Source organism: Sturnira hondurensis, unplaced genomic scaffold, assembly GCF_014824575.4.
Source record: "Sturnira hondurensis isolate 20B ecotype Veracruz unplaced genomic scaffold, ASM1482457v3 Scaffold0008196, whole genome shotgun sequence".
Classification (NCBI taxonomy): domain Eukaryota; kingdom Metazoa; phylum Chordata; class Mammalia; order Chiroptera; family Phyllostomidae; genus Sturnira; species Sturnira hondurensis.
In genome coordinates, this window is record NW_028080827.1 from 18,491,458 (window position 1) to 18,513,842 (window position 22,385).

General features: G+C 48.5%; 1 protein-coding gene and 1 long non-coding RNA gene across 14 annotated transcripts in view; one reads left to right on the top strand and one right to left on the bottom strand.

Moving 5' to 3' along the window:
* The first annotated feature begins 4,909 nt into the window (after window positions 1-4,909).
* Window positions 4,910-12,185, top strand: LOC118992332 (uncharacterized). 2 transcript variants are annotated; one of them, XR_005067612.1, is made up of 4 exons: window positions 4,910-5,005; window positions 7,454-7,569; window positions 7,676-7,764; window positions 10,275-12,185. It is a non-coding gene; the product is annotated as an uncharacterized LOC118992332 (long non-coding RNA). The 2 variants fall into 2 exon arrangements; XR_005067613.1 differs by having other exon boundaries at window positions 7,454-7,551.
* Window positions 6,813-22,385, bottom strand: part of MEGF11 (multiple EGF like domains 11) — a 354,305-nt gene continuing 338,732 nt past the window's right edge. For 3 of the 12 annotated variants that reach the window (XM_037054176.1, XM_037054172.1, XM_037054182.1), the window contains 4 exons: window positions 21,049-21,285; window positions 14,110-14,166; window positions 7,652-7,858; window positions 6,813-6,984 (listed from right to left, as the gene is read on the bottom strand). In XM_037054176.1, the coding sequence (XP_036910071.1) occupies window positions 6,815-6,984; window positions 7,652-7,858; window positions 14,110-14,166; window positions 21,049-21,285 (671 nt within the window). In that variant the 3' untranslated portion in view covers window positions 6,813-6,814. Of the gene's footprint in view, window positions 6,985-7,651; window positions 7,859-13,769; window positions 14,167-16,608; window positions 16,711-17,314; window positions 17,382-19,407; window positions 19,527-21,048; window positions 21,286-22,385 lie in introns of those variants that run through there. The other 9 variants (XM_037054171.1, XM_037054170.1, XM_037054174.1 and 6 more) reach the window with 8 other exon arrangements.

Consider the following 22,385-nt stretch of genomic DNA (forward strand, 5'->3'; position numbering starts at 1 on the left):
ATCTTGGGAGCAGTCCAAGAAACTGGAAGTGGTAGAAAATGGTTTTAATTGCATTTCAACAAGTACCTTCATTTTGAATAATATCTCAGGAGACAAACTGTCTCAAGTAAGAAACACTAAATTCTAAAATGTGACAATGTAGGGCTCAAGGCAGTTTAGTAGAAGTATTTTGCTGTTTGACCTTGCTTTTCAATTAATTTTGATTTTGTTAACCTATCTGTTATATTCTCCTGAACAGTCAGTTAGCCATCTTGACTTGGTAAACTTACATGTGAATGTCCTCAAGTGCTATTTATGATATCTCCCTAAAAGCAGTTATTAACTCTGTAGGTGTCAGTTTTCTAATTTAGCCATTATGTTAAATTAGGATATGCTAAATTCTAAGGAGTTCTAGCCTGTGGCTTAATCCAGAGGTCTTTTTAAGTTCTGAAGGGTTCTGCAGAAAAGTTAAACCACTTAAGGGTTTGGATTGCCCATAAAGCTAGTCATATTTATTTTATCATTGGGAAAATTAACCTCTTAATTTTTGTCTTTCTTGACTTGTAGTTACAAAATACAAATGCTGTCGTGGTTTGAGCTATTCTGATAGTCTCTTCCATCTACCTTAAAGAGACTACTACTTAGAAAACTTGGTCAGTACCAGAAGCAGAATAATTCAAGGGCTGGGTGGAGAATTAAAAACTTTTTCCAACCTGTTAGATTTCAATTTACAGAGCTCTTTTAAAAGAGGAGAAATTGGAAATTGCTTTGATGTTTCACAAACGTCATAAGCCTGAAAAAATTTTCAAAACAAAGTATCTCATTTTGTATAAGGACTGTGCACGATACATATTCCCTGTGTGTGTGTGTGTGTGGGGGGGACAAAGACCATGAAAGCATCCTCCCAGCACATCATTTAGAGCGTTAGCATAACATGCTAGTGCTGAAGGCCAGAGGGCTGTCTTTTCCTCCCGGTTGGGGCTGTGCTGGTGCCATACCGTTTCTCTGGGATTTGACGGGTCATCTTTTCCATTGCCTATACAATACAGGTCACCTTTTCCACTGCCTGTACACATGTGCCAAATAAACTGGAGTTGACATTCTAAAGTTTTAAAGAATGGTTGTGTTTCCCCAAAGTGTAGGAGGCTGATGGAAGCAAACAGCACAAAGTGCTATTGTCATTACAACTTATGTAAGGGAGAACCATTAGTCTGAGAGATAATTTAATTGAAGTATTCATTTCCCTGAAAATTGAGTTGGAAGGTAAAGACTGTTTGAAAGGAATTCAATACTAGGTAGACACTAGAAAATATGCAGACCCCGAGTTAAAAGAAAGTGGCAGGTATAATAGAGCCCTGGACTGGGTGACAAAGGCGGGGATTCCAGTCACAGCTCTTCTGGTCATTTTACCTTTGAGCCTCACCTCCTAGTTAATGAGGGGGTAGGATTACACCACTTCTGGGGTGCAGTTCAGTAATTCTGTGAATGAACTCTCTTCAGGTACTAGAGTCAGGTTGTTCATTCTCACCCAAATTTAAATGTCATAGCTAAGTAAAAATCAAGTGTATACTTTGCATGATTACTTTGGTTTTATCACAGTTTGATTAGAATGTTATCTTTATTTTCATATTAACTCCAGTAAATAGGATGAAAGCTTTCAGGACAGTTGCAGAATGTCAGTATCACAACATGAAATGTATCAAAGTACCATGTGCACCAAGGGGGAGGGGTACTTGATGGGCTGCCGTATCAGCTGTAAATTGAGAACTGGTTGGGTCTTTTTGCTTTTGCTTTTGAAATTGCTGGCTTTTTTTTTTAAAGATTTTATTTATTTATCTTCAGAGGGGAAGGGAAGGAGAGAAGGAGAGAAACATCAATATATGGTTGCCTCTCGTGAGTCCCGCATTGGGAACTGGCCTGCAACCCAGGTATGTGCCCTGACTGGGAATCGAACCGCGATCGTGTGGTTTGCAGGCCCGCGCTCAATCCACTGAGCTACACCAGCCAGGGCATGAAATTGCTGGCTTTTAATATGTACTTTAAAATATGTTCATGTCTGGGAGAGAACTTTTAAAAACATACTGTGTTTAACTTTTTTTATTATCTCTAATTGGAACCTATAAGAAGGTCAGTCACTCCATAGAGCTAGCTATCCAGTAGACACAAAGATTGAATCCAAGAATATAAATTAATGTGTATAAATACAATATTAATGGCATTATTTGGCTGTTAGTGTGGTAATCTAACTAGTAGTAGTCTTAAATATTTGAATTCAGTTGTTTAAAATTATTAAGCACAGAATTGATGGATCCTGGCACAGATGTCATGTATAATGGCTGTTAACCACTGTTTCCTGTACCAGTGATGGTGATGAAAATTAGGAGCCAGTAGGATTCCTTTCCTACGTTTAAGTCAGTGGAACTGAACACCGCCTCGGCACAAAATCCTAGACCTTATTATCCCCACCCCAAGGAGTAAGGGTGCTGCTGCTTTTAGCACCCATTCCTCTACTGAAAACTTCCATTCTCTCAGCATACTGTCTTCTCAGGTCTCTCTAGGGAAGTGGGGTGGTTCCTTATCTGTAAGAAGTTGCTGGCTATTGCACTAGGCTCTATGCCAAAGCACTTCATCATACGTGCCTAAGAACATATTATAGAAGGTCATGCCTGAAGCAGACGGTCTGGGAAGCCCCAGGAAGCGACACTATTTCTACAGGCTGTCTTTGATACGAAAGCAATTCCAGAAGAGGATGTTAGGGTCCTCAGTTACTGGTCTTGGTTTACATTTAAGTGGATGCCTAAATAACAGTCCTGTGTAAGATCTCAGTTGCCCATGCTTTCTCTTACACAAGGCTCTGGAGAACCACCACCGTCTGCTGGGCCAGACAATGGCTTGGGAGACAGGAACTGAATGAGGAGGGAATGTTACAATTCTACCTATAGATCAGAGCATCTACCTTATGTGGGTTTGGATTGGACCACTGCTCAGAGGCTTTCTAGCTTTGTTAAGTCAGGGAAGAAAATGTATAATCGGTATTCCACTAACTACCTGGACCCTCCATTTATATAATTATTATACAAGATTATTAATAGTAGTATAATGAATCCCAGTGTATCCATCTATCTTGGAAAAAGAGAAAGGTTTTCCATCTCCTCTTTTGCCACATACTGGTTAAAAGGGCCTGTGTTACCTCTGGTTAGGTGAGTGGCTAATAGAATGTATCATTCTTGAGTCTTCTGTATTGAATACATGACCTGCGGCCCTTATTTATCATTTGTGGTGTTGGATAGTATTCTGAGCCTCCCAAGACATAAACTGTTATTCTCAGTGAATACCCTTTTTAGTCTTGTAACTCACGATTATGTTTCATCTTTCACTAAGATGCCCAGCATCTTAGTGAAGATGCTGGGCATCTGTTAAGAGGAGGTTCTTGTTAAGAGGAGGTTCTTTTCCAAACGATTCTTACTCTCTAAGTAACAGAATTGTATTTTTGGTTAAACATTTTTACCAAATAGGAGTAACTCTTGAGTATTGCATAAGCCTCGTGAACGGGTAAGTTGAAATATTTTAATTTGACAAGAACAAACCTCTGAAAGTCTGAAGGAGAAATTTTAAACTTATATCACGAATACATTTAGTAAGCTATTTTTTAGAATCTGTATTTTTAGAACAAAATTAATCCTGCTGCTTCTTTACTACTTAGGTCATAAGATTATGTTTTGAAAGGTCCTTCAACAGATGCACCCAGAGTACTGTACTGGGTGATAACTTCTGCTCGTGGAAAGCTATTCATTGCTCTTATGCAAATTAGGTGGCGCTTATACTCACCTTTATTCCGTTTCATAGAACTGCCTTTGTACCTCTGGAACTGAGCACAAGCTGTAATAGTTGCTTTTGAGTTCAGAGCTTTGTGAAAGCAGAGCAGTTCTCTATTTGAATATACTGATGTTTATATTTCAGTGACTTTTTGACACTAAGAATATGTAGCTTCTGCTTATTACTTGAAAGGAAGAGACCCTGGTTATAAATTTGACAGGACTTTTTCACTTTAGTTTCAAGCATCGATGGGATCATTTTTATTTTCCCAAAATGTAGGTTAGTTCCTACTTTTAAACCCAAGGTGTAGATTGTAGACACATTTTTGGTTTACAACACAACACAGCAATAGGCATTCCTATAAATTAGTTTGAGAAATTAATTTTATTTTGTACAAGGTATGATCCCTCTGCACAGTGAACAAATATAAATCTGGGTTGTTTAAAAAAGTATTGCCATTTCATAGTCCCACTTATGCTATTACACAATAATTGTGTTTTCTTTATTCATTTGAATTATATGCAGATCACTTTGAGTGAAAACTTAGTTTCCATAAACGAATTGAACAGATCTTTCCAAGCTGTCAATAAAATGCACAGTGCATGCATTTAGGCTGACCATGAACTTGTTTGTGACAGTGCTAGACAGAAGTTCCTAATAGTTGCTCTGTAAGATTTAAATGTCATTTACTAGTAACTCTTAGATAATGTGAAGACAACAGTTGTTACCATTAACTAATCACACCCTCTGTCTTTCTTTCCCTGTTCCTGTGTTGCCTGATTTAATTTGCAGTACATTTCTTTAAAAATGAGAATGCTAGAGCTGAAGGGTTTTAGGGTTCCTTTGTCCCTCTTTGCTACTCCATTTTTTTTTTTTTTTTTACATACAGGGGTAAAAAGAGCCTCGACAGGGCAAGTAACATTCAAATCTCTTGACCCAGTGCTGTAGCAACTCCTCCTTGCCACCTCTTGCTGAAATTGGCGCAGAAGATAGTTGGCAAAAAAGAGGTGAAACTTGAAACTTGGGTGGGTGATGGTGCTTGTTTGCAGGTTGCCAGGCAGCAGTTACTTACATGCAGGGAGGGGGCGGGGGGGGGGTGGCGCAGAAACCTGGGATTGAGGTGGTCTCACCTTGCTGATCTGACGTCACCGTGAGTCTTGGCCCTTGCTTCACAAAGGTAATTGAGTACTTGCTGCCTTGAAATATGGAGGTAAGTCTCTTATCTATACTTTCTACATATGTATGAGAAATATTTACTTGGGTCTACAAAGCAATTTTCTAGTATTTTATTTAATAAGGCATTTTTGGAAAGTAAGTTTGCTATTGCTGATCACTTGCTCCCATGCACACATGCAGCATTCATGTTAAGTATTAGATATTTTCCCCTAAAACATTTGCTTAAGCCTTGAGTGAAGTCGGGGAGGGGGTGTTTACTCATCATTTTTCTCGCTTTTGCTGGTGATTGCCCAAACGAATGGGTTCCATGGCAGACTTCCAATTTGTATCAAGGGTTTCAGAACTCCCACAGTTGCTGTAGCAGTTACTCCAGCTTTGCAGTCATGTAGTTCCTTTTTTGTATACCTTTTGAAAGTATTTTTACTTGCTGAACTGTTGTCAGAAAATACAGTGAGTGGTACAGGGCTGGCCATTAATTTTCTCACTTTGCCCTTTCCGTCTTTAATTATTGTGAGAAGGTTCTCTTCAGGGCTTGGGAGTTAGCTCCATTTTGACTCATCCGAGCCCCAGTTTACCTATATACATTAGTAATGACAGGTATGGACACATTTGAATACTGGGAGCTGGAGCATTAGCTCATTGTAATTCAGTTTGGGCCATCACAGAGCGTGGCGGGCTGAAGGTAGAAGTACTGCACACCCTTAACGCTGTTCACTGTGAAGTTTTTACATCATGTAAGCAGCAAGCCGACAACATTCCATTTTTTCTTTGATCGTTTCAATGTAGTTCCATCAAAAAGCATAATGTACTTGAAGCAATTTAAACTTGACATACCCTTTTTGTTTAATTTTCTCTACACTTTTAGGTTTCATATTACATCAAGCTCGAGACAAACGAAGAAATGCTTAAAAGCACACACTCTTCTGAGTCAGTCGAGGAATGCCAACCAAATAAATTTGAGAGGCCACACAACCATTTTTAGGGATACTTAATCCTTGTGGGTCTGGGACTGCTTGCTTAAAGCATCATCTCAGTTTTATTTCCCATGGAATGACTCGGGTGTTGGGTGGACGACAAGGCCAAGGGTGACTTGCAGTGTTCTGGAACACTGGGTTGGCAGGAGTTGGTAAAACTCGGATCCAGAAATACCGTCATAGACTGAAAGGGGCTGTTGAGCTTTGAGAACTCATTTCCTTCCTCCAGCAGGGGCAGAAGAGGGAAAGTTAATTTCTATTTATTTAAGTCTTGTTTTTAAATATCGAAGTTGTTAGCATTGGACTATGTAATAAACTCTGTAATCTTGGCCATTGTAATTTGATGGACCAGATACATATGTACAGGTACTTTAGGATTGATATTAACAGTTTATATCTGTGTACTAATTTCTTAGGTAATCAAACAGGTGTTGATGGTAACAGCAATTAGAAGTACATACACATTTCCAGTATTTTAAATTAGCCCTCTCTCCACTCCCCTTTCCCCCCAGGAAGGTTTGTAAAACCTGTTCTACATGCTTTTTAAGCATTGTGTTTCAGATAATTAAATATATAAATAAATATATTTAGCTATAGTTAGCCAATGTTGAGTAGCTGTATCCTAAATGTTTTGAAATATCATGATCCAAGGCATCCAGGGTTGGGTTGGGTGGGTTGTGGGGTTTGCCTTTGCAGACAGACCACTGGAACGCTACCCCAGTCCCCCTCGTAAGTTCTTCTCTAGTTTCAGGTGGAAGTAACAACTAACACGCAGCTGGAGTCAGTCTGTGCCATTATTTCAAGTCAAGGGATTGTCTTCCTTCAGAGAGTCAGAAAATGCTCAGCAGCGCACACTGCAAGAGAGAAGCTTATCCCTCGTGAGACTCCTTGTCCTGGAAGGGCTCACTGGCAGGGCCCTGCCTTACGGGGAGGAGGTCATAATGACCAGGAATATGGCTGTTCCTAGGCAGGTCGTATGGATTCTGGATATGGCTGGAGTTATGACCACGGCCTTCTTGGACCACACTGACTGTGGGCTCTAAGGAATATAGTGAAAAATGAGTTCAGAGAACAGATTAGCTTTGGTTGCCTTGTTGGGGGGAAGAGTTCTGAATGTAACTGGGTGGGGAGAGAAGCCAGGGATTTATAAATCCGTGATAAATATGTGAGGGTTAAGACTGAGGCTTACTCAAGAGATGGAGAACAGCAGTGAGCATGCTGTCAGAATCCTAGGCTCTGGTCAAAACCAAGAGATTTAGAATGTCCTAGAAGGGAGTGTAATAGGTGAGCCCAGGGACATGAGTTAAACGAGAAAGTAGAAGGTGCTGATTTAGAAAGTTAAATGTTCTCTTTCTTATCTTTTTTTAAATTGGGATTTATGTCGACAGTCAGTTGAGCTGTGTGTGTGTGTGTGTGTGTGTGTGTGAGAGAGAGAGTGTGTGAGAGTGACCCATGCCCTACCCCAAGCATTTCTGCTTCATTCTAGTCCTGGTGTTTTGTTTTTTAAGCAGAGTTGACACAAGAGTTTGATTTCCTGCATCAGAGGAGGGCAGCCCTGGGAAAGGCAGTGCACCTTGGATTCCTTAGAAAGCAGCTAAAAGAAAAGGTGTGTTTTCAAGACAGGGTGAGTGGAGAGGGACTGTTTTCCACTTTAGATGCTGCACTGTTGCCCTGATTTCACTAAGGTACTTATTTGAGACACCTACCGACTTCATATATATTTTTATTAGATGTCGACAAGGATGGCACATCTGTGTACGGAGGCCCCTTGTGCACAGGTGACTTCATTTCTACATAGCTGTTTTCTGGAAGCTTGCAGGTGAGGATGGGTGGGTCCTTAATTGTGGCGTAAGGGTTTTCACTGCTATTCAAGGAACAAGTGCTAGAACTGCACACAGATTCCTTCATGTAATCTGCAAGGCAAGAGAGATTTCTTAGGACGAGCAAGGACATACAACTTAATTTAAATACAAGAGACAGACTGTAGTCAAGTTCATGTGCTTTTGGGATTCTGGACCTATGAAAGTCTGTGGCAGACCAAGATTTACTTGATAAATATGTTGAGAGTTTTCCCAGGTAGACAGAGTTCTTTTTCTTAAAACACATGTTTTTGAAGGGATGGGAAGATTTTTGTTTTTAGTATTCAGTAATAGCACCAGAAAGAGATGAATTCAAGATATTCATAATGGACTTTTACATCTTTTATTACATGTTTTTACAAAGTTTTGCAAAGATAGTTGATAGTTTGCATCATATTCCTATACAATGGAATGGCCCAGAGAGATGAAGTGACTTGGCTAAGATCACACAGTTCTTACATGGCAGTGCCAAGACTTCAGCCTGCGCCTCGGGACTCCTTGGCCTGGACATTTCCCGTAACACCATTCTTCTGAAAATTCTCTGATGATTAAGCAGCTTAGGTTTTAGAAGGAGGAGGGAGAGAGAGAGAGAGAGAGTGTGTTTGTGTGTGTGTGTGTGTGTGTTTTGGCACAGGTGTCAGCAGTTTGGCATACTTTCACCAGCCAGCTGGCTGCATCCCAGCTCTCTGAGAAGCTGGTGGTCAGAGGTGGGGCAGACAGAAGTGAATAGAGGTGTCAGAAGCGCCCCGGTCACAAAGCTAGCATTTGGGAAAAAAGTTCCTGTTTTCTAGCAACCCTGCAAGTATCCCTGGGGATCATTTTCCTCAGTTCTCACGAATGCCAAAAGAAAACTGTTTTGGTAGTGACTTTCTGACACTGGTGCTCTCTGCCCTGCCGCCTCTCAGGCGTGCATCATCCCTAAGACTGTGGGTGTGTTAGGGTAAAGGGATGAGAAGTAGTTCCAGGCATGGGGCCAGGTAACTGGCTCCACGAGAGAAAGAAAGTTTTCTTTGTGGCTGGGAGTCACAGGAGGAAAGGGGATCCCTTCTCTCAACCTCTGCTTTCTCTTGTAGATTGTCCCAAGTGAGTTAGGACTTTATTACTCTTATTCTCTCTAATCTGGCAGCTTCGGTCCTCCTCTGCCTGGCGCCCTGCCAGCCGTGGGGGTGAGAAACAAGCACTGAGTTGGAGGGGCTTGAGAGTTGAGACTGATCTAAGTGGCCTCTGAGCTCTAAACTTCTACAAGCGGTAGCACGTGGTGATATTCTTGGATCGTCTCTAGAACTACCACAAGTTACATTTGTGCTGCTATTTATCTATGCTTTCAGCCTTCAGCGTGTGAAATTAATGGGATGTTAAAAAGTGGAAGTGAAAATGTAACTCAAGGGAGGACTGGATAGATGTATCTTGGTCAGTGAGAGCAGAACAGAACACTCCATGTAGCTGAAGGAACTGGGGGTGGGTGTGTGTGTGATAACAAGTTGTTTTTTACCCCTAACAGGTGGTTGGGAGGGGGGTTACTTTTCTCTTGGTGTAGAGTTACTGATGTCTGTTTCAGCAGGTGACATTTCCTCAATCTTGTGCAAAAGTACATTGGCCCCGTTAGTTCCTTCATGTGTTCATAACACCCTGTGGTGTAGGTAGAGCAATAATATTATCCGCCCCCACTTAATTGCTTATGAGGAAACGGGCTTGGCGTGGGGTAGTGACTTCCCCAGCCATACTGCAAATCAGTAGCAAAGCAAGCTCTAGAACCAGGCTCAGAGCAGTCTTTCATCACAGCTTAGCCCATGGTGTAGGAGTAGTGGCTTGGTTTCATTTTAGATTATAGCCTCTTTCTAGCATGTTACCCTAGACAGAAGGAGGAGAAAACATTCTTGCTGGACAGTGAATGAGCGATCCTAGCAAGGACCGAAGGGAGGCTGGGTCGGCCCAGCTGCTGGTGAGGGTCAGTGGGGAAAGGTGGCTGCAGGTCCTCGGCCAGGCGTGTTTGCCTCTAGTGAGTACTAGTTTGAACGAGGAGTGGGGAGCCCTGGTAGCATGGGTCACTGGTTTGCTTTGGGTGATCTGAACCCACCAGGCAGGGAGGAAGGCCATATGACTCAGTGGGTTGTTTGCAAGCTGAGGACTGGAATTGTTTAAAGGTGGGCTCTCTCCTGAGAAAAGTCCTAACACTTCTCCCCTCCTCCCCTCCCAGGTGCATCCTTTTACTTTGATTGGCAGCTGCCTCAGTTGTATATTTTCTAGAACTTAAGAAATAGTTTTATTTATGTGGCACTTAAAAAGTAGCATTTCAGGTTAGTCATTTGAAACTTGTTACATCTGTTACAGCTGGGCAGGAAGGACTAGTATTACTACTTTAGAAATGAGGAAACTGAAGCTCATAAAGTTTGCTTAATGTTAGTAAGTAATTATAACTCAACCCCTGTTTTCTCTGATAACCAGGCAAGGTGCTTTTTCCTTCCACCAGTTTCTTCCTGCTCCTCGGCTCCTCTGGTACCTCTGCATGCAAAGTGTGTCTGCAGCAGCTTCACCTTACCTTCACAGGAACACCGATTGTCAGAGAGAGAGGACGGCCAAGCCTAAGCGTTGTTGTGGATATCCCACGACTGACTCAGTAATGGCAGAGGGAGTTCCCTGGAGCTCTAGCTCCACGCCTGAAAGAGCCTCGGGCAGGCGATAGTGCCCCTCTATTCATTTCACCAGAAAAGTCAGAGCTGCTTCCAAATTTGGGGGAATAAATTGTTTGCTCTGCAGCAGGGGACACACCTAAATGGGTGAAAGAGAAGTTGGGGTTGTCGGGGAGGGGATTCGTGTTAGGGAGAAGCTGTATCTTCCATAAAGGGGCCAGCGGTAAAGACAGGGATGGAGGTGTGTGTGTATGTGAAGGGGAGCGTGTTGGGTTACGAATAATAATCTGGGTTCCCGTGTGGGAACTGGAAGTGGGGGGGAGGGCTAGGCAAGCTGGGAAACGGGCTTCTGGAAGCTGCTCTTTTTCTCCAGCTGATTTATCTACCTGCCTGCCCAGAGGGAGGCTGGGATGAGGGAAGAGGAGCCAGTTGCTCTAAGACACTTCCTCATCCTTTCAGAGCTCCACCCTGCCCGCCCCCGCCCCAGGCCAGTCTGTGCTTCAGGGCGTTTTGCAAAGGGGAAGCACCAACCAAGGCTACTCAAGCTCTGGAGAGTCACTCCTCCAAGACCTGTAATTAGCAATTAGCATAAGTACTAAAGGTTTAGCCCTATAATGCCCTGGTATTTGCTCTCACTTTGGTCCTACCTCCCCCAAATCACAGGCAGCCATATACTATAAGAGGCAGAAGGGGCCTCTGGAATGAGCTAATGTAAACATTTGATGAAAGGAAGCAGTAATTCCAGAGGGAGAGGTGACTTTCCAAGGCCACCTTGTGAGTGGGATCTGAATTTACCAGGGCTTTTGCGTTCAGCTATCTAGTTAAGGCCAGTATTATACTCCTGGGAAAACCCAGGCACTTTAAGGCCCTCTTAGCTGACTGCTCTTATCAGAAGGCCACACTTCCTGGGCCTAAATTAGCATCCTTCTCTTGACTGAGAAACTGAGAATATTCGGAGAGGGAAGGGACATCTCAGGACAATCACGTTAGCTGAAAAAAGTTTTGCAATGTCAGTGGGTTCCTAACTAACTACCTTGGAACCCAGGGAAGCTATAAGAAGAAACTCAGTTCAATTAGCAAGGGGCATAAGGTACAGAAAGTGGCCGCAGTAACAGTGGAAATCAGGATTTTCAGGATCATAAAGGTGATGGAAAATGTTAGGGAAGATCTCTCTTACAGCACTTTGAAATGCCTGACAGGCAAGGAGTTGAACGTGAGGTAGTTTGCAGTTTGTTGCAGAATCGTAGTGCTGAGGATGAGAAGCGGAAGGGACAGTGAAAGGTGTTTGAGAGGTGACATGCGGTTAGCACAGCAGGGTGTGGTCTCACGTGACCTCCAGAATGACAGTGAGTGGGGGATCTTCAGTAGAGAGTAACAGGGGAAAGGGAGTATTGACTGAATTCATGACTTTCAGAATGTCACACTGGAAAGGGCCCCAGCGCGTCTCTACAACGCTGTCCTCCGGGTAGAGGGATGCACCTAGACCCAGGAAACAGCGTCGTCACCTAGTCAGCACCACACCGCACAGCAAGAACTAGGGCTGGAACCTACGTCTTAACTCCCATGCCAGAGCTCCTTCTGAGTTAGAGAACACTTAGACTCTTCATTCTTAACCATTTGGCCAGTAGGTTTAGAAAATAATTTCATTCTTGGTACAAACTAGTTTATTAAGTGTTTATTTGGGAGTTCAGCCAGTTAGTGTGGGTTTACTCCATGTCTGATAAACACTTCTGTAAAGATCTGAATTGTGACATTCCATTTTCCTGTCTTTGAATTCTCTTGTTCACACATGTTGGTCCCCAGTAACTTCTGGTACATTTGCCTACACAGCCCTCTTTTCTCTGTAATGTAAAGGGCAGTTGTAGCTGGAGTAGTGAAACTATATCTGCACTCAGAGACTCCAGTGTGAGCATATGACCTCACAAAACAGGAATGAATGATGCTGAGGCAGAGACCATGTTCTCCTTAGTTTTTGTTTCACATTCGTTTGCAAGTCGAAAGTAACCACTGTGATCATGGTGCACAGGACAACGAAGCAGATAGGAAAGTTGTGTGCTCATTTATCGAAGTGTCTAGGCCTGTCTGAGCTTGTTCACAATCGGGTCATGCATATTCTCAGAGCTGAAAAGGCCCTTAACATTATTTCTGCCCAATTCTTATGCCTTTTTGAGAAAGAAACAGGTCCCAGGTCACAGTGCTAAAGCAGCAGAGCTGCCTTACATGCTGTAATGGCACTTGCGTTCACTGGGATGGTTTAAGTCAAAACTCACAGAAAATTGGCAGAATGATGCTCTCAGGGGAGTAGTGTCCTTTGGCCTGGAGCCAAGAGATGACCTGCTGTCCTCAGATCATTCTCTTGAGTAATGTGCCTCCTAGCATGTGCTCATGGAGACCTGCCCTTCCTGTTCCTTTGCTCAGAACACAGTTCTTACCACCGGCACCCGCCCAGCTTACGCCATTTCTAACAGCCACCCCACCAGGGGCTACAGATGACTACCTCTCCTTGGTTTGCAGATGGTTGCGCCTGTGTCTCAGGTTGAGGCTGAAAGACCAGAACAGTAGTCTGGGAAATCTTGGTCAGTCTAAACCAGTGTTTACCAAGTGGTAGTTGGGTGATAAGCTGCATAAGGATACCCTGAGGTACTCTGTGCAAATGCAGATTCTAGGGCCCCACTCTGTATCCGCTGTATCAGAATCTTGGGGTGGTAGGGTGTGAACATCTGCAGTTTTAGCAAGCTTTCCAGCTAATTCTGGTGCACAGCTAGATTTAGGATATCCATTGGGACCTCTGCTGTCAGTCATCTCTTACTTCTTATGGTTGAGACTCTTAAACGGACCTCGGAGACTAAAGGACAGCCCATTTACATTAGTGCAGTCTTTTACAATATGCACAACCCCTTCCTAGCTGTGATTTTATTGAATACTCATGACAGTCTCGTTAGACAATAGGACAGGTGTAATTATCCCAAACTTGGAGGAGGAAAGTAGGCCTTGGAGAGCTGACAGTCTAAGGTCTCAGTAAGTAACAGAGCAGTGAGTGTCATAGTTCCAAAGCGGCCTGTTTCATACATTCTGTCATTTAGACCGAGGGCCTAAGCCCAAGGGCAGGACCTGACCTTTCGTCTTGGCTTCACCCGTGGACTTCCCCGAAGGGTGACCCCACTTAGCGTTCCTGTGTATTGGGACCAGCCCTGGTGTCCCTGCTCTCCGGGGCAGAGAGCTCTCGAGGGTGGAGCACCGTACAGTACTAGGGTATCATTTCCATTCCTTGTGCCCCGAATGCCAGCAGGTGCAGGGTGGCATTGCTTATCAGTGAAATGACAGGAGGCTTCGGGGGCAGGTAGATTGACTTTATTTCAGACTTTTAATCAGTGTAACTCCTACTAATTGGTTGGATAATGATGTTCTACATTTCCGAAGACATTTAGTTGGCATCTATAAAAAACCCACAGCGTTTGCTAAGCAGGTGCAACTGAAATCGAAAGATGAATTCATCATTATGGTTGCTCCTCCTGGGCAGAGCTACCCAGCAGCCCCAGGTCCTGTCGTCTTAACTTTGGGGGGATTTGGGGGGAAGAAGTGCACAGTTTCTGGTAGAATTTCTGGCCATTTCAGATCTGTGCTCTTTATCTTGCTAAGCCCTTTCTAATGGGACGTCAGGATTGGATACTCTACCTTTGAAGCCTTTGTCCATAATGTATGTGTTTTGACGTCTATCCATTCCACAAGCTCCTGCAGACAGAATATAAAGGGAAAAAATAGGGGGGACGGTGAGTGAGGTTTACTTGGACTCCATGTGTTGCCTTCATTTTTTTTTTTTTTTGCCTTTTTCTCTTTCTCCCCTACCCAGAAAATAAATGGTTCTTTAGTGCTAGAAAATTACTTTGGGTTTACTGTGCTCTAAGCCTTTATGACCGTATAGGAAATTCTTAAAAGTCTCTTAAGCACTTATGGTGAGCTACAGCGCCCCCTGGCGTTCTCAGCATTCCTTCTCTTTAACCTTCGCTCTGAGGGGAACGTTTTCCAGGAGGTGATCAAAGGCAGTTCTGGTGCCACCTGCCGTCACTATAGGTGAAGTTCCAGGCTCCAAAAGCATAGGATAAAGGGTGAGTCAGAACCATTTCTTAGCTTGGGACTGGTGCATGACATTCCAAATCTTGGTTCCGTTGGGTTTTAGAATAAGGTGGAAGACTCTTTCTTACCTCTCAGCTCCAGTCCTGCCTCTCCTCTCCTGGATCAGAAGCTTGACTGAGGGGCCCTGGGAGAGGGAGGTGGCCGGGGGGCTGAGGTTCTTGAGTAACCGTCTTTATGGGATGTACAGTCATCCCCACCTACAGCCAGCATTCTTAGTGTTTCATCCTCGGGCGGACCACTTAGACCTGATTGAGAGCTGTCTTTGGAAAGTATTGCCAGTGTTTTTCAACGCCAAGGATTTCTTTTCTCCCTTTTAGCTGTCCCAGTTTACCCCATGCTCCCACAGTGCATTGTCCTGAGCTCCAGCTATAGGCAGGACATACAGCTTCACAGACCAAGCTCAGGTTCTTTGCTGCAATTGATCCCAGAAAAGAAATTGTCTGGCATTTTTAGTTTGGGGCAGTGATGACACTGGCTCTGAGTCAAAGCCATTCATTTTTCCCCCACAGCTTTTAACTGAGGACCAGGCAAGGCGTGCAGCAAGTGCTTACTAAAGTACAGTTTTGCTCCTCTTGAATCTCAGTTTCTGATACTGAGAACCAACCCATTGCTATTTAGATACCTCTTCATACCTCCTCCACATAGAGTTCCCAAATGAATTTATTCCTGTCTGCCCACCTTCCCGTGAGTGATAGGGCAGAACCAGGTCTCAGGTTTTCTCAAGTTCGCTATTCTAGTGGCTTATAGGTACCTGTGTCCTTCAGAAACATGGCTGCAGCAATCTGTATCCCTGGTATAGTTCACTTTGTACGAGACAAGGGCTTCCTTTGCCCTCCCGGAGGGACAGAGGCTCAACTGTTAACTTTTCCCCTCTCCCTAGAACAGGAAATGGAGGCCCGGAGAGGGGTAGTGACTCATCTGAGACCACACTAGCCAGTGAGAAGTTGTCTTGCAGCCAGATCTCCCCAGGTATGCTGTCCCATTGGCCACCAGCCAGCTTGAGTGTAAGCCAGAAAGTGACTGTGTGGTGGCTCTGGCTGCACTGGTTGAAGAGGGAAATTTCAGAGCAGGGAGAAATCTGGGCTGAGCCCAGAGGATGCCCCAGTGTGGAAAGACATACAGGGTGGTGGTGGTTGTGTGTGTGTGTGTGTCGGGGGAGAGGGGTATTGTATTTGGTGGGGTTATTGAATGCCCTGGACACTGCCCAGGGGCCCCACAGCCAAGAACACAGCCTCCTGGGTATAGGCCCAGGGTCCTTGTAGCCCGTGCCTACTCAGCTAGCATATGAACTAAGAATCTTCACTCTTAGTGTTACCTGCAGGGTTTCTAGAACTGCTTCCTGTGAGCTCCAGAAACCAGCTAGAGCCTGCAGGCCCAGGTTGTCCAGTGTACGAAGGTCCTGCCCTAAGGAGGTCACTTGGAGGGGGCCACGTTCTCTGTCCGGTCATAACACTCACTCCCATGATACCTCCTGTAACTTCTACCCACAGTCTCCCATTGCAGGACTGTTTGCATTTTGTGCAGGCCACCAAATTTGAACCTAATACATGAGCACAGAGGATGTCGGTTGACACATCCTGTCCCAAGTTCCCCAGATCCCTACTTGACAGCCCTGCCCTAGGACCTGGGACAGCTTAGCCTAGGCTACTGGTGGGGCGTGGGGACATGGGGCTTTTGGGCCAGAGAGCCCACTGGTTGCCATCCTCAGGTAATTTCTCAGTGGTTTGGGGTTGTATTCTGTGGCCTGTAGGGAGTACAGTTATGCTGTGTCCCTTTCACTGAACACCAGCCATGGTTTGTCCACATCCACTGACTGGGGACAGGAGAAGAGGTGGTGGGACACAGACAGGGTTCATTCATCAGGGGATTGGGCTTGTGGACTAATGTTGGGAGGGAGGGGTGTTCGGTCAGGAGAGTTCTGAGACCCGCGGGGGTGGGTCAGGCAAGGGGCAGGAGTGGGAGGCAGGGCCAGTGCTGTGTCTGCATTGGTATGAGCCTTGGGGGCCCCGGGGGTGGAGGGTAGGGCTGGGGGGGTCTAACCTGGTGAGTGTGGCTCAGCGGGGCGGCTGAGGTGTCTAAGTTCAATGTAGAAGTCCTCGGGCGGGTACCTGGCCTCCAGGGCACTGATCTGGAAATGGGAGTCTAGTGAGAGGAATGACAGGGAGGAGCCATTATTCCCAGGGCCCTGGTATGGCAGGGGAGGGGTGGGGGCGTGAGGGTCAGGGGTGGGGCCCCTATGCATAGCATCCGAAGTGGCTGGGGCCAGCAGGGCCATGGGCATTTGCTAGAGCTGAGGCTGTTGGCCTTGCTTCCCCATACCACCTGCCCCCAACCCCACCCCTTACAGGAATTGGTGCCCACAGGGCAGTGAGAAGAAACCCCTGAAAGGGGTACCTTGGTAGGGCCTAGGCCAGACAGGGGTTCCATTTCTAGAAGGTGAGTGCATCTTTTGCCTCCATCTGGAATCCCCGTACTTGGGGCCCTACTTGTCTCTCTCTTGTCCCTGGGTCACAGCTGCCCTCCCCTCTCCCCTAATACAGGAATGAAGAGGGTCCTGGGCTTCATTTGCTTATAAATGTGGCACAGGCACTTGCGTTTCCTCCCCACGCCCCTCCTCCCCGGGGGAACCATGCTTAGGGTTCATCTAGTGACCCGGTCTCTTAGAGCTGTGACATGGCCCCCTCAGCGTAGAGAAGGGGAACTGAGGGGACATGATTGCGGGGACCACACTCAAACCACTACTGACCTAACACGTTCACATAGCTGTAAGGGGTCCAGCCTGCTGTGTCTCTGTCAAGGGACTTGTTACTGAGCTGTGTGGAGAGTGGGAGAGCTGGTTAATACCTGGTGCCCTGAGGTGCCCCTGCCCAGACTCCACTCTGCCCAGCCGTGTGAACCCACCTCTGATGATCCTGACCCACCTAGGCGTCCGGGATTGTGGGGGGAAAGGGAGAGCTGGGTGTTCTGTGACACGCCACTCCAGCGTGGCTGATGCCAGCAGGAGCAAACACGCCCCTCTAAGCTGTCTGGCTGGAGCTGTACGGTTCCTGGGGCCCAGGAGGGCAGGGGAAGGTCCTCCCCGGGCCAGGAACAGGCCTGAGCCATGCTGGGCCTGACAGGATAGGCCCCGCAGTGGCTCACCGGCAGCATGAGGCCATCTCCTGCGCAGAGGGAAGTGCTGGGGCTGCCTGCAATGTCACCGTCACCTCTGCCACTTGACCTGTGTTGAGTGCGAGTCTCCCTGTTAGAGGACCGAGGGAAAGCTTCAGGGTAGGGTGTGTTTATGCTGCAGCCTTTCCTCGTCCTGCATCCTCACGGCCTCGTGAGGCCAGGAGGGCGGTCCTCATTTCACAGGTGGGGGCGCGAGTCCTGCTGGCGGGCCCTGCTCTGGGTTCCACAGGGGTTGTGCCAGAGCTGGGTCTACACTCAGGTCCCAGCTCCCAGACTCATCACAGCTGCCTGCCTCCGCCACGTGTCCTTTGCTGCATCTGCCAGGCTGAGGAGTCGTGGGTCCACACAGCGCCACTTGGGCCCCTGGGGTGTGGTGAGCCTGTACCAGTGGGCTGCTCTGCAGTAACTCCTCCACTGAAGGAGGGTGGCTGACACTTTCCTGTTACAATGACACCAGCCATGGCATGGCCACGACGGACCTTTGTCTCAGCCCTGGCACCCTCTGTCTCTAACCGGCTGGAGTCCTCATGATGTGGCCCCACTTAATCGAGGGCCCTCTCCCGGGAACTTGGTTGCTTTCCCCCAGGCTCCAGCTCCTCAGGCGGGCCTGGAGCTGGGAGCGGGGATCTGAGCTGAGGGGGTACGTGTGGTGGGAGCACGATCAGAGCCAGAGGGCCGTGTGTGGGGCTGGTGGCCACAGACCGTGCGCTAGGCTGTGGGTCCTCCTGTGTGCCATACTCCCGTTTGGAACATCTGAGGTGAGTGGCCTTTGGGTCTTGACAGTGGTTGCCCTTGGAGTTGGGTGGTACCTGTGTTGTCGTTACAGGGTCCACGCCGCACTGCCGTCAGTTCTGTGGGGCGGCCAGGCAGGCAGGTTTCCCCGGCTCTGGGCAGAGGCCTGTCAGTGTCAGCCTGTCAGACCTTGTGTTCCTCGAGGCCGATCTTCCTCCTTTCTGAACCCCCACTCTGCCCGGTACGGTCCTGGCACACCAGCAGGGCTCACTACACGCGTGTTCTGAGACATCTGCCCACAGGCCTGTGAGAGGACGTCTTGCCACCAGCCCCGGGTTGTACTCGGAGCAGTGAGGGAAGGCCGGTAGGAATCACTGTCAGTGACAGCACGGCTGTGGCTGACGCTTGGGTTCCACGTCCCCTGCGCTGGCTCTGGTCACAACAAACGGTTGTGGGTGTGTACTGATGACCTCGGCTGGTTCCTCTGTGGGGACTGGTTGCATACTCGGTATCGCTAACCTGCCGCAGTGATTGCCGGGACGTGGTGTAGTGTTTTGATTCCATGTGTTAACACGTGGCAAAAGTGGCTGCGTGGTGTACATGGTTAGTGACAGGCCACATGTGATTACATGATTGCATGACTTGGTGCCAGTGGCTACACACAGGGTGTGGGGACCTGTGTTGAATTGAGTGGTGCTATGAGTTGGTTGTGTGATGCCTGTTGGCTCCGTGGTGCTGTTGACACCATGTCACCCGCAGGCTCCCTGCTATGTGCTTTGCAGAATGTTCGTGTGTCCTGCGGAGCACAGAGCAATTTCATGTATTGGCAGTTGGTTCCACATAGACTCTCCAGGTGGCAGGGGGTGTTGGGGACAATCCCTTCCTGGGCAGAGGTAAGGACAGTGGAAAGGGGCTGGGGAGTCGGGGGCCCGGTACCTTGGTGGGGCTGTTCCTGTCCAGAGTGCTGGCCTGGCTGGTGGCAGGCCCCCCGCACGCCAGTGCGTGGTAGCTGGAATTGGAAAAGCACTGGGCATAGCTGCTACTTTGAGACAAATCTGGGGAGAGAACAAGGTGCCACACACATCACACTCCTGCCCCTGGCATGAGATGCCCCAGTACTAATGCTCAGGCTGGGCAGCCCTGACAGTACTCCGCGAAGAGACAGCCAGTCGCTCACACTTCCTGCCATCGCTGCCCCAGTAGAAATCTGTGGAGCCCGGTTCGCCCCTTCCCTGGTGCTGGCCCTCTCTGCGGCATGCAGGCTGCACCTCAGTCTTGCCAGTGTGGAGCGGGGCTGCCGCAGCCGGAGCACGGATGAGGGAATGTTGGCTCGGACAGCCTCAGATGTCCCTGAGTCACTACTTAGGGCTGTGCTCTGCCTACCCCCAAGGTTAGATCTCAGCAGCGAGGCCCCAGTCCTGCCCCCCTGCCCTGTTGATTCCAGGACCTCTCCACAGGGCTGGGGCATTCCGGTGGAATGGCGTGGGGCAACCTGGCCAGCCTTGCTCGTTACAGTCACAGAAGAAAGTCCCCAAAACTTCTCTGTGGGCTTGGCCTTTCATCAGAGGAGGCTTGTTTCGGTTGGAACCCTGGGGTCGGGGTGAGTGAGGGATTTCAGGCCAGGGACTCTGAAGGCCTGCCCCTGGGCCGCCTGTGTCTGTCCTGTGGCACCTGGCAGGGAGCTGGGCACACAGTAGGCAACGTGTTGCAGGAATGGGCTAACGTGACACTGGTTTTGTGAGTACGAGGTGCAGGAGGCTTCAGGTCAGCCATGAGCTGTGGGGCCAGCTGGAGTGAGCTGTCACCCTGTGCTCACCCAGACAGGCCCAGCTCCTGTGGGCCAGGGCTTGGGCCAGTTCAGAGCATTTTGGCCTCTTATGAAGCAAAAAGCCCTCCTTATTTCTGTGTCCGCAGTCCAGGGTTCAGGGGAGGGGGAGGACGAGAGGCAGGATCTGGCCCAGTAGCCCCACCCTCACCCCACTCGGACTCCTGGACTGAATGCCCTTGGGAGTTACCACCACGTCTGTGGACAGACTGGGTTCCAGCAGGCCTGGCCAGCGGTCCCCCGAGTCAGGCACATGCCCTTCCACTCTGCTGGCACGGCCCTCCCAACTCTCAGGACTGCGAGGGGAGGCTCCTCTGAGACCTTCGTCCCAGGCAGCAAAATTGGGACGGGATCTGGGCACCAGGCCCCGAGTCCAGTTTCCTGAGGTGTCACAGGCAACGGGCTGGGGAGAGGTTCCCCTGGAGAGTTTAGGAAAGTTACCGCTCAGTATCAGGTGCTCTTGTGGCTAAAGGCTGGGGAGGCCCAGGGGCATGGAAGGCGGCTCCTAACCACAGGCACGCAGTGCTGGGGGCCCAGGAAATGACGCCCCCTGGAGCCCCGTCTACCTTCCCCAAGTAAGGCTCCTGCTCGCCACCCCCAGCACCTCCCTAGGGCAGTCTGCACACCCGGCCGCCACCCCTGCAGGTGTGACCACCCACCTTCGGCGGTGAACTTGGGCGTCCCCAAGGAAACGGTGTGGCTCCTCCTGGGCTGAGAGTGTGAGGGGCGGGTGCCTGGGGCACAGCCCTTACCTGAGAGGGAGTAGTCAGTGCTGGTCATCCTCATGGCCGGTGTGTAGGAGACGCGGGGAGCCAGGTCGCGGCCTTTCTCTTTCTGCCGGCGCCGGCGCCAGGCGAACAGGCCCAGCAGCACCACGAGGAGGAACAGCAGGAGGATGATGCCCGTGACAGCGCCCACTGAGTGCCGCTCCGCACCCAGCGCCGGGCTCATCTTGGTGTAGGGGTTCAGCTCCTCCATCATGAGGGCTGCTGTGGGCGGAGGGAGGGGGGCCTGAGCCCGGGGCAGCCCACGCGCTCTCCAGATCTCCTCCGAGGGACCTGGACTCCTCTGACGGCGGGAGACCCGGGTTCTGGCCTTGGCCCTATTCTTCGATGTCTGTGATCCCGGCCCTCACTGTGCCAGTTCTGCCACTGCCCAAAGTGGGCAGCACCCTAGGGAACCCCTGAGGTGCACATGGGATCGTGGGTGGGAAACAGTGTTTACGGAGTATTTTACTCTGCTCCAGAAATGAGTTTTAACCTTCCCAGCGACCCTATGAAGTAAGGACTATTTAACTTTCTCTTTCACAAATGAAGAAACTGGGCCACTGAAAGGTTGGTCACTTGCCCAAGATCAGCCAACCAAGCAGTGATTGGTAAGGTCGGTTTTCTCAGGGGTTGGGGAAAATTGGACTCAGCCCCTCTCCCTGCACACCAGCTGTGTTTCTTAGATGTGACTTAGAGAGTCCTCAGTTGGCTCATTTGTATAACATGGGGACAGTCCCCAGGGGACTGTGAACACCGTACGACAGACTGGCAGTGAAGCTGAGTGCTGTTCCCATGTGCCCACGATTATTACTACCCACAAAACCTTGATGCGTGTGGGGCCTGACCCCCGTCGGCACGCAGTGCGCGTGGCTCTGGGCCCTATTCTGTATGTGGCTGAGCCCCTTCTCACCCCCATCTCCTAGTACCAAGAGCAGTGTAGTCCCTTACCCGTTGCAGCACTTTAAAAGGGTTTTCGTGCCTATAACACCAGTTGTTAGGTGCTCCCGTCACCTCACCTGGGCCCTCACAACTGCCCCGTGGGAGCCCGCTGACTAGACGGCAACCCAGGTTGCAGCCCTTGGCCCCCCACCAGGACCTCATGCGGTGGCAGAAGACAAGGGTCCATCCACCCTCTCCACTTTGCATGTGGAATAACAGGCCCAGTAAAAAGAAATGACCTGTGCGAGGTCACCCAGCAGGTTGGCGGAATTCGGCAGATCTTCAGACCGGCTGGTGACCTTTCCACAGCACCGGCTTGTGGTTATGCTTGCTTGGCTCACCGGAGGCCGGGACTGAGGCTGCCTCTCCAGCACCTGGGACCA